General features: G+C 39.6%; 1 protein-coding gene across 1 annotated transcript; it reads right to left on the bottom strand.

The window, feature by feature from the left end:
- Positions 1–4,072: 4,072 nt before the first annotated feature.
- Positions 4,073–5,391, bottom strand: LOC143879509 (uncharacterized). Its single transcript, XM_077381936.1, has one exon. The coding sequence runs from the start codon at positions 5,296–5,298 to the stop codon at positions 4,303–4,305; it is 996 nt and encodes a 331-aa protein (XP_077238051.1). The 5' UTR covers positions 5,299–5,391; the 3' UTR covers positions 4,073–4,302.
- Between the last annotated feature and the right edge of the window lie 7,262 nt (positions 5,392–12,653).

The following is a 12,653-nucleotide window of genomic DNA, read 5'->3' as shown; positions in this document are numbered from 1 at the left end:
CCATGTCCAAGTGCCAATGGGTCCATGCCATACAGTGATTATTTTCTCTATGATTATCTAAACCATTCAATTTTATGGTCACATCATTGATGGTCAAATCATTTTATTACCAGCTGGCCCCTTCTTCCCCTCTCTGCTTTTCATGGTATGGAGCATTCCAGCACCCCCTAGAGTTCATGCTTTCGGTTGTTTGGCATTTCAAAGCCGGGTTCCCCCCATAGAACACATTTGACGATGTCACTTGCTCATTGTTGCTTACTTGGAATTTCCTGGGTGTTTCGAACTCACATTTCAGATCTCCTCTTCTGTTGGTCTTCTGCTCCTTGGCCTTTCAAGGGTAAAACCAGGAATTTGTCCTTTATGGCCACCATTTGGGTGATTTGGAATGCAGTTAAAAGTGCCTCATCCTCCTTCTCTAGGATCATCTCTTTAGTCATTTCTTGGGCTAAAGCTCTCATTGCTTTTGTATTGTATTCAGCCTCATATGTAAGGTGTTGGAAGGAGATATGCAATATCAAGGATTGAAGTTAAATTTTGATAGCTCACGTTTAGGGAATCTAGAACCCTTGGGCATGGATGTGTTTTAAGAGACAAGAACAATATTACTAAGTGTGCCATCTTAGGTCCGATTGGCTTCAATGACTCCAATAAAGCGGAAGTGAGAACAATTCACCAAGGAATCAAGATGATGTCAGCTAGAAAGATGGACAATCTCATAGTGGAGGGCGATCTCCCCACCCGTGGAGATTTTAAGAGCTCATCGATGAGATTATGGACCGAATAGAGAGGGCCACTTGGTTTGATTTAATCACGTTAGGAGGTCTGCAAATGGAGAGGCAGATCGCCTTGCCTGTGAAGGAGTGGCTAGAGGATCGCTAGAAATATTTGATATCCTTCCCCCTTGAAAAGCCTTGTATTTGACTCTATCTTTATCTTGTTCTTTCTTGCTGCCATGACCACCTTCTCCGTGGCTGCTATTTTTATTGAAATCTCCCCATTTGAAAAATAAAAATAAAAAATCGTTGATAGGCCATCGCCCTAATAAGAAGACTCTCCTATGATCCTAAGCCTTTGATCTGCGGTTCCCCTTTTGAAGAGTGCCATTACTGAAAAAAGAAGGTACTGCATATATCATTTCTAAAAAATAAATTCACAGAATAATCCTTTTGTTTTTGTATGCATTTTTTCTAGGGCTGGCAATTTCACTCGTGAAAACAGGGATCCGCCCCGCACGGGGTGGGGATTCCTCGACTTGGGGCTAGGGCGAGGACGGGACGGAGTGGGCATGGACTCGCCCCGCCCCATTTTAATATGCAAGCCATTATAAATATCCTCTTATTTTAGTAATGTTTTAGTATTTTTTATTAACGATAAATATATCTTTTAGGCTAGTGATATTGGTACTACCATATTTTGATAAGTGCACAAACACGGCTTGTCTTTTTCTTTTTTATGGGCGTTAAAAAGCTTTTTTGTGGTGAGGACTTTTTGTGCGCGACGGGGACGGGGACGAGGATGGGGATTCCCCGCCATCCTCAAAGCGGGGATGGGGAAGTTTCCTTCCGGCGGGACGGGGAATGGGCCCTTAATATATTCACATCATTTTTAAAGTCGGTTGAGACAATGAATTCCATTGCACTTAACAACGTGGATCTATTCAAGGGTCCTTTCTTTAATTACCCCTTGCATAAAGAGGGCCCTTCCATCTATCATTCCGGAGAAGGGCCCTTCTTTAGCCTTGCATAAAGAAGGCCCTTGCATCTATCATTCCTCACTAACTATTTCTTAGTTGCTAATCTATCCAAATTACCTAATCTACCACACACCCAATCCAATGGTCAGATCTTAGTGGATTTGATATTCTCTAATAGTTTTGCTTCAATAGGAGGGTGCTAATGGATGACTGAAATGCGCGTCCTTTCTTGGAAACGCATTTGTGTCAAGAAAAAAGCTCATATCTGTATGACACAGATATTAACACCTCTTATTTGATTGATACACCCCTTTCTTTACAAATTACCAAGGTCATAGATGGGAGGCTAGCAACCGCGAACCCACTTCCTGGAAACCTACAAAGAGAGAGATTCGAACGCATTCTTACTAGTCTCCATTCAAAGTCTCGTACTAAGGTAAAAGACCCAGAGTAGAGTAGCAGCTTCTCATGTCTTTATACAAAGACTCTTACCACCGTAGAGCTTTCCTTTTTTGACTCGGTTCCATGCTTTTGTCCCAAAAAACTTTCCAACCGTTCTTTTAGCTGACTTTGAAAGGTAAATGACTAGGAAAAATCGCTTGCAACACCCTCAGACCTTTTCTCCATTTAAACTAGCAACTAATAAACGCTTTAATGACCAAAGACTCCCTAATCTTACACTTACTAGTGTTGTGAATTGGGGTCTAGCCTCTTGCTCTTGTGCTACGAGCCACATTAATGTGTGGGTACGTAAGGATACAATGTAGCGGACCCACTATGACATAGTAGGCCTTACCTATGATTGATCTGAGCCGTTCGCTTGAGAGACCTTGCTTCCAATCTCTGTCAACATCAGACCAATCATACAGTCCTAACATCAAATAATGTGTATTTTTTGTTGTTGAATGTGAACTGTCTCAACAAGTAATACACATTATGGGGTGTTAGAATATTAACTTAATTTTTGGGCTATACAAGATCCAAAGGAAGCCAAATGGGGGCACCGCATTATATTATAATGAGATCGCGTTCTACTGAGCATTTCCGTCTATGTTGTGGAAAGTTTAGTCATTTAAGAGATGTTAAGATGGGATCCGAGGCCAGGGAAGTGATGAAGCTGCCTCCTTTTCTTCCATGGACCAGCCCCGTATCAAGTATTTATGAATTATGACAGCCAACACCGACACCGAAATGACCGAAATCCGAAATTTCCGAAACGTACAAAATTTAAGTCGAAATTTTGGAAATTCTGAAATTTTGGAAAAAATATTAATTTTTTATTCCTGTACCAAATTTCACCCGAAATTAGCCAAAATTTCGGTCCCTAAAAATGAAATTTCGTACCTCCTTGCTGAATTTCGGCCGAATTTCAGGATTTTAGCTGAAATTTCGGTTTTGGCCAGGTCCCAAATTTATGCCGAAACCGAAATTTCAATCCATATTGACAAATGACAACCACAAGCCTACAAGGGGTGGCCCGGGGATGAAAAGTCATTTCCCTCTAAATAGTTGCGCCCTCACGAGTCACGAGAATCAATAGCTGCTGGAAGGCCGTGGTCAAACCCCACAAACGTGCCTTCTCTGCAACTGCAACTAATCACTTTGGATTCCTTTCTGCGTCCAAAAATATATAAAAAAAGGGAGTGATATATTCGGCCCCTTTTCTTCTCCGGCCTAACCCCCTCTAGTGTAATTTTTTACCACTCTTTTTACACTTACAAGTGGGTGCGTGGGCCGAGGAAGAAAAGGGAACTAATATAGTAATATATCATTTCCTGAAAAAAAAATAAAAAGGTAAAGCTAGTGATATTGGCAGGACCATGTTTTGATAATGGGACGAACTCAGCTTATCTTATCTTTCCTTTTTTAATCAGCTACGTACTGATAGTATTTTGGAATTATAATTGTCCTTCACAGTTGGTTAAATAGTAAAAGACAACGGGGGTTCGTCTTATTACCAAAACTTGGTAGAAAGGAATATCCGGAGCTATAAATTAAACAACTGAAAAACGAAACGTCAGAAAAACTAATAAAGAAACGTCTACACAAAAGAGTCCAGAAAAGACAGCGCGAGCCCCACCTCACATGCATCTCCTCCTCACCAGCCGAAACCAACAAGGCAACAACTACTAGTCTACTACTCATTCAAATGTTAAAAGATGAAGATAAAAAAGATGATTTTTTCGCCCCACTGCAGGATAATGCGCCCCACTCTTAACGTGATATAGACATACGGTCAGACTCTATCTGATTTTAAAAAACATAGCCGACATACGTCCAGCAAGACCCCTCACATGTAACCCTCAGGACGCCAATTGACAGCTATTTTCAGGTTTTGGATCACATGAATCTTAAAATTATAATTATTCGAAGAACCCAGAAACCAAAATCATCAATTCCATTAATTCAATGTTGAAGAAACAAAGACAGAGAAAAAAGAAGACTAAGAAATGTTACAGAAACTAAGGCCTATGAGTCTATAACCACGACAAGACCACATAATCACAACATGAAGAAATGTCTCCTTTCTATTAGATCTTTCATTATTAGGCTATATTCATCAATAAATAAGTCAGAATTTTAAAAAAAAAAACCCAAAAAAAATGTATCTATTTCTTCCAAGCATAAACAAGTAGAGAAAACCCAGCTGAGTTATGCAACTCGTTCTCTTCCGAACTCGCCCACTCCATAACCGAAGAGCTACAACTAGACGAAGCTGAAGACGAAGACGAGGAAGAACTAGTCTTTAACAAACTCTTCTTCATCTTTTTCATTTCAAAACCCTTCAAACCAACCCCACAAGGTTGCCACAAAACCAAACCCTTATGTTGAAAATCCTCATCTTTATAATCTTCAAAACCCTTCTTATCAAATCTAAACATAAAAACCGCATGCCCATCAACAGCATCATCAAATAACCAATTATAAACATCCCATGACACCTGAACAGGAACTCCCTCAATCTCAATCTTCTCATTCCCTCTAAACTTCCACCTCAATCTCTTCACCTGCAAAACCCTCCTCTTATCGATAATAAAAGAGAGCTTTGGCTCTTCTCCGACCGAGCTCCGGCAATCAATCGAGATATCATGAATCTCTCCTCCAAATCTAGCCTTAGTCGTGTAACACTTGTTAACAAAAACATGTTCTCTCCTCAAAACAAGAACTGGGTTTTTACAAGGCTTAGCTTTTGTTTTAGCGTAAGCAATTTCAGGTGAATCTCCGACGAGCAGGGTCATTTCTCCGGCGACTAATAGGGCAACATAGAACCCGGAATTGGGTTCTGGGGAGGAGAGGAATTTGGCACGTGTGAGATCCCAGTACAATTCGATTGTCTTTTGAGTGTCTTTGCTTTGTAAGAGCTTGGAACCTTGTTTTTTCCAGAAAAGCCATGGCTTTAGATGAAGGTGGAATGAGGGAATGGACTCATCAAAGTGGAATTGGATATGAAGGGAATTTCCTATAATGTTTCGAGACCAGGTTAGTGCAACTATACCCAGAGGTGTATTGTAGAGAGAGGTGGTGAGATTTGAGTTCATTGAGGAGGAAGGTTGAGGATGATCGGAGTTACTGCCTCTGAAACAAAATTGCAAAGAATCTGACATTTTCTTCTCTGATTTTTGGGTTTGGGTTTGGTTTTTGGGAGGAAGATATGAGAGGTTTTTAAAGAGAGGTAGAGGGGTTTCTTTCTTTTTAATTGAGAGGAATACAGCTAAGCTATAGCTCGTGTCATGTGTAATTTTTTATGACTTATTTTTTTATTTACTTAAATACCCTCCTGCCTTTTTAGAATCTCGTATGTTTGTTGAAAATTGACTTCTTTGGTTTGGTCATGAAGTGGGGGCCACTGGTGGTTAACGATCTAGTTCGTTTATTTTGTGGATCGGCTGTAGTTTAAAAAATGATGTTAGCTGTTGCGGTGGGGCCTACAATTAGACGGGTTAAAGGGGAAGTATCACCAGATTATATTCGGTAGGAAAATGTTGGTTGATTGGAGGATTGTGATTGTCAATTAGTTGGAGTCATTAATGGTGGTCCCACGGCTGTTGTTGAACAAAACTTGCAATTTGCTTTATATGAACGCACAAAGAGGGGTGCGACTTAGCCTACAGAGGGTGCGAATTTAACAATTCCCCGTTTCTTAATACATATATATATATATAGACGGTTGATATGGTGGGCGATCTATAGATCATAGAAGGAGATGGCTACTGATATTGGCTTTGACATCTTTTGATAATTGAACTAACTCATCTTATCTTTTTATTAGGGAAGTGATATATCTCTACCCCCCTTTTTCTTTCCCGACCCACCCATCTAGTGTATTTATGACTACATTGTTTAATTACACTACAAGGGGTGGCCCGGGGAAGAAAAGGGCACATCTATTATTTAAACAGCTGTCAAAGGTTACAACAGTTCCCAAAAAAGTTCTCCAAAGCCTATTAAAAAGAAGAGACAAACTGAGTATGTGCAATTATCAGTAGACGAGGGGATTTTATGGATTTTTGCCTCTAAATAAAGACCGTTGGCACTTGCGACAAATGACAAAAGCTATCGCTCAAATTAATAAGAGATCATAAACAGAAGAAGGAAAATGATACGGAGACCGAGAGTACAACCGATCAAGGGACCTGCAATGATAATGTGACATGTGTACAGAAAAAAGATAAAAGCCTGCTTTCGTTGGTTGGCACACGTCACTTGTGATATTGTGGCGAGAACCCATTTGTTGGGTCCCTACTCTCGGTTTCCCTAGCATTACACGTCAAACAAGAAAGAAAGGCAATGAAGGAAAGACATTCAAAATAAAAAATAAAAAGATGAGTAACTATTTTTCTCCGTTTAAAACACGTTAGGAAGTCTCGAGTCTTTGCTCTTGACCTCCCTCGTCAAACCCCCTCTTCAGAACGGTTTTACCCCATCAAAAGCATGTCCTCTAAATGTTTTAGTTAGGATGATCGAATGCACTATCAGACCCGTTGTGTTTGGTTGGATGTTCGGTTTGAATTTCACGTAGCTACTTAGAAGTTGGTAGGGTTGGAATATGTCTTGGGACAAGTTGCTTTCTATTGTCTATAAAAGGAGAGTTGGTGGTGAGACTTGTGAAACATGGTGTAGACATGAGAAATTTGAAAACAAAGAGAGGGACAAGAGGTGAAAAATCAAAGAAAACGTGTAGTTGTCCGGTGATTTCATGGAAGAGCAAATTGACAAAGATAGCTTCATTTGCGATTATAAGGTAAGAGCAAGAATCAAAAAGGAAAATGATTTGGAGACACACTTGTTTTACAATTATCCCTAGTAGTCATTGTAGTGTTGCCATATGTTTCAAAAATAAGGTATATTTAATCACAAGAGTAAGAGTATTTTCTCATTGAAAGATAATTATTATATAAACTTTGCACAATATGCAGGGCTCATAGAATTACACTTAACTGATGTAAGTAGCTAGGGTTGTTCCTCACAACTCTCCTTGTAATCACTTCTTTTTAAAGATTTATTATTTTTTGGATGCAAGCACATTATCTTTTAGTAAAATGAAAACCATATCCCTAGAATTTTTGAAGAATTGTCAACATTAGGAGGGCCTGTGGGTATTTTAGTTGATACATTAGGGGTATCTATACTATAGTCACTTAATGATACACAAGGAGTTCTATGTATTTTGACCAATCTTGGAGTACCTATAACCATAAAATTTCTAATCAAAAGAGAATTGCTATTTTCCCAAAATTTTACATGTTTTGTGTTTTTCAAACTCCTAGGTACAGGAAGTCTTGTTTTTGTAGTGGATCGATTGGTGAGCTAGAGAATACCTAGGGGTGCGAGACAACGAAATAAGCTTCCTAACTTCTATAGGAAGATGGGAGGTTGGAAATATCATTTTTCAGTCTAAAATAATCAGTGACTTCACAACCTTCGGCACCTGATCCAATGGTCAATAATGAAGACAACTGCCCAAGTCGGTGGGGGCGCTCTTCTCGACAGAGATCCAACCGTCACACTGTGACACATATATACATCTACGATCGAACGGCTGTAAATATTTCTTATGCCGTAATTCGGGTGGGGCATTCCCACTAGATCATTAATTTTTTTATTTTTTTTTAAAGAGGGAGTCATTAGTCAAACCCATTATCCTAAGTCCTCACCGTTATTCTTATCTACGGACCCCGTCTTTAGTGGGCCCACAACACTCCGATTAGAATTCAATTCAAACAAATCGTGGTCCGTAGTCGTACCATGCCAGATTTGTGACTTCGAGAGCAGTTAGTTTGTTGGAGAAAGTGTAGGTTACATGTTCTATTCAGCGGGTATTTTTTCTGAAACGGGAATCTATTCCTTTTTTTTTTTTCTTGTCCTTTTCCGAGAAATTTGTCAGACAGTTAATGACTAAAATACCCCTCTATTAGTTCATTATTTACGTAAATTAAAAATTAGAGAACGCATTGGATTCGGTTTGGGCATTGCTTGGACTTTTGGGTCACCATGTGGACTGTTTGCTGTGTTGGGTTTTGGGTCACTAAAAAACTGTGTGCTGCCAAAACTGTGTGAGTTTTTTTGAAGTACTCTGTCTGATGTTTTACAAAATCAACGGTCTTGATTGCACACACATGTATCTATCCAGACGGTACTTCCTGCCTACTTGTTTCTAACATCTATCCATACACCTAGCATTTTGTCTATGGAAATTGGTGGGGCCCAACGCCTATAAGGGAAGTATGGAGCTTCATACTACAAGCACGTGGTGGGAACCATGACCATTTGATCAAACGGTTGTGATTGTTGTACATTCGATGTACGCTATAGGTGGCTTCTCTAATCTGCTCCATCCATACGTGAACTTTCTATCGACCATTTACGCATGGAAAACATGTATGCAATCAACATTGTTCATTTGGTGTGCCCAACTTAGATGGACCATAGCCAAAAAAATATAGGGAAATGTTATCAGCACTACTGTATTTTGATTAGGGCACTCCTCACTTTATTAAAAGTACTGTATGGCCCGCACCATAGGATGATCCAAACCGTCCATTAGATGGGCCACGGCCTAAATAGGTTGTGCCCCAAAAAATCGTTTCCATAGGTTGATCAGAGGGTTGATAAACCTATGGAAACGATTTTTTGGGGCACAACCTATTTAGGCTGTGGCCCATCTAATGGACGGTTTGGATCATCCTACGGTGCGGGCCATACCTTACTTTTAATAAAGTGAGAGTGCCCTCTTCAAAATACAGTAGTGCTTCCCAAAATATAAAGAATAAGGGCCATATCTTCTCTCTATTTTTTATCATTCAATTTTAGATGACTGACATTTTGCGTACGGCATTAAGAAATGAGGCCACCAGATGAACGGTTCAGATTTCGTACAAGTGTGCAATCACGTGCTGGTCATCCGTGAATTTCTCATAAAACCAATACCCCAAACTACCATTTGCCTCTTCATAAAATCTAAAATAAAGATTTTACGTTGCATGGGTATTTAAGTAAATTTGATTGAATTCCTAGTGAAAAGGACAGCTGACCCGCACCACAGCCAAACCACCACACTCTAGATTAAAGTCAACCGATCATGCAATCCTAACCATTTGATTAACAAAACCTTAGCCCGAATAAAGCAAGCCACCGATCAAACGGTCAAGATTGTTCGATTTCTACAAATTTGGAGCATTTCAAATCAATTGTGGGGGCCACGAGGACGGGTTGGATCATCGAACCATTTTGCTATACATGATGATCCAATTAACTTATGTTAGTAACTTTTTATTTAATTAAACTGCATTACAAATGGCGGCAAAATATCACCTTGCGTGTACACGCCTTGTTAGACACGTACACTGTGCACATAATGGATTTCTTGTGAAACGAAGAACGAAAATAAAATATTAGCCTTCATTGAATGTGGCTTATGTTATATACACGGTTTACGCTATGATTAGAAGCTTGAAAAGTATGTTCTTTTTAATGATATTATAGTTTCATTACAAACATAATCTTGGCTTATACTTCACGTTCTTTGGAAAACCTTGCAATAGAAGTTTGTGTGGAAAAAGGTGTGAACCCTTCATTTATTTCAATTTTTTTGTTATATATATGGCTTAACTTATCTACACATATGTGTAGGAACCGTTTTCTCATATATATATATATATATATATATATATATATATATATATAGGGAAACAGGTTTCTGAGGTATCGCTCACTGTGAGCAACCCTCTAGATATCCCATTTCCAATAGTTTGTTGAGTCATCCAACCCATTGGTTATGTAGGTTATAGGTAGGATTAGGGTTATGGTTATGGGTTATGGTTATGGTTATGATTAATGGAGGTTTTCAAATGGATGGCTGCAAATTAAACTCCTATAAATCGAATGGTTAGGATTATGGGATGGAGGTGGTTTCTTAGGGACACCCTATCTATGTGAGGTCCTATAGAATGAATGGGTAGGATGAGTCAAACAACATGCATGTGGTGTTTTATAGAGGGCTGCTCATGGTGAGCGATACCTCAGAAAACCTTTGCTCACATATATATATATATATATATATATATATATATATATATATATATAGAAAACGGTTCCTACACATATGTGTAGATAAGTTATCTACACACTAGCTTAAAATACAGTGGGGGCCACATTATTTGGGTGATCCAAACTATTCATTTTTAAGGCCCTCACATAGATAGGGTGTCCATAAAAATCAGATCCATAGGATCATCCTAACCATTCGAACTGTGGAGGCAAAAAATGGACTAATTTGTAAAGGTTTAAAGACATCCATTTTACCTCCACAAATCGTAGGGTTGGGATGATCCTATGGATCTGATTTTTTGTAGACACCCTATCTATGTGAGGGCCTTTAAAATGGATGGCTTGGATCACCCAAACAATGTGGGCCCCCACTGTATTTTAAGCTAGTGTGTAGAGAACTCTCTACACATATGTGTAGGAACCGTTTTCTCATATATATATGTGTGAAAGATAATATATCCATAGCCTTTTTCTAGCATTTCCAACTCTCTTATTTATTTTTTGGTAATATGGCCGGCCCCACCATAGCTGTGACAATTTATGATGATCCGCTATGTTGATCTTACGGTGCACGACTAATCAAATTCATTCTTCGGATTGGTATGATGCCTGCCCCATTTATGAGAAAATGAAAATATAGCGATGTTTTTCTAATAATTATTCTACATTTATTTACATTTCTAATCAATTTTTTGGTTACACCTATTGAAGAACAAATCTTAGAAATTGATAGCATGTTTGTCTGTCAAGTCTGGATATATAAATGTATATTGCAAATTGTCATATATTCTATTTTTTGTTGGGTGAAATATCACATTCATTGCCATCCTCATAAATAATTCAACTATATTTTCATGAATAATTTAGAGTCCTTTAACTTACAATATCCTACAAGAGAGAGGGATGCTACTTGTTAGGTCTAAAATTGGTAACAGGTTATGGTAGGGCCGGAAGGGCTGATCTGGCAAGCCACAACTGAAGGGCCAATGGAGTCCTGTGCTGCACAAGGGCACAGACAAAGATACAAAGGGTCAGAAGACCAACCCGGAGTGGTGCTCCGGACGGGCGCTTCGACACTCAAGTCAGTATGAGCAGGAGTGCAGAGCAATGTCAGAGTTCCAACCATGGACCCGCCCTAGTGGAAAACCACCTCAAAGACTCTAAGTGTTTGCAGACTTAGAGGGCAGGAGTGGTTCACTCCGGCTCCTCCTAATTGGCTTACAGACCAGTTCGGCCAATGACATCCGGACAACCACTCCGGCTCTGCCGAAAGACAAGGAAACAGCACAGAAGTCATAAGAACAAAAAACAAGGCAGCCGTACAGACAGTTGGACAAAATTGAATTTGTATTCATATTACAAAAGTGCCCTTTTCGCCGAGCTGGCTTACAAGTGATCCTGAGCCACCTGTTCAGGACAGGTGGTAGCCCCTGTATGGACCAGGTTTCATACCTAGGAGGGGCAGGTGGAAGTCCCCGATTGGTCCAGGCGTCATACCTAGCAGGGACAGGTGTTGGCTTTGTAGTGGTCCCTGTAAGGGCCACGTGTCAACAGCCGATTGGTTGCAGAGTTTGGACCCCATCACTACTGTCCTTCGCCCGATCGAGTATCCTTCTCATTCTTCTCATGGGCCTGTTGTCCACATGTCACATGGGCACGGTGATCGGGACCGTTCATTTTTGTCCTATAATAAGACCGTTCAAAGCACACAGCCCTATGACCAATAGAGATCTCATGTACTCGAGGCCTACAACATCAATGACTGATTTTTTTAATGGAAAAGAATCAGCTAAGAACTATGATCTTCGATTTGGCACAGACAAGATAAACTGTCCCTAAAATTGAAAACCTATTATTTTTCTTACACATGCATCTCTTTAGTACCTAAAGCTTCCTTAGCTCTGTTTGTCTCTCTTCAATAGTGACAAACCACATCAAACAAAGTTCCCACCACCCTCCCATGTGCATTGGATTCCCTCCTTCCCAACCACATCTTCTTCAATCTTTATTCTCTTTCTCCACCACATCTCCATCCCCATTTTTTAATCTAAGCCAGCATCCTTTAATTCAATGCCACCTCATTGTCTCTTTAGTCCTTCCATCAAAGTTCCTTCAATTCATTAATTCTTCCATATACATATTTGTTCAATGATTTACAAGGGCCACATACCCTAAATAGAGGGTTCGCTTTGTTCCTTTGAGTCACTTTTGAGAAATCTGCTCCAAGGTTCTCTCTAGTTCAATCTCGCAGTGGCGGGCCCAGCTTTGATCGATCTAGACCATCCATTTAGCAGGCTCATTTTGGATTGTAAGTGGTCATTCAAGAGTCAAAAAAGAGGGTCAAATAAATTAATAATAAATAAATGGTACATTGATGAAATGGTTAGGACTTAGGATTGTCTGGCAAATGCAG

Source organism: Tasmannia lanceolata, unplaced genomic scaffold (genome assembly GCF_043159265.1).
Source record: "Tasmannia lanceolata isolate RefF3 unplaced genomic scaffold, GAP_Taslan_0.1 ptg000006l, whole genome shotgun sequence".
Taxonomy (NCBI): Eukaryota; Viridiplantae; Streptophyta; class Magnoliopsida; order Canellales; family Winteraceae; genus Tasmannia; species Tasmannia lanceolata.
This window is presented reverse-complemented; position numbering and strand designations above follow the sequence as displayed.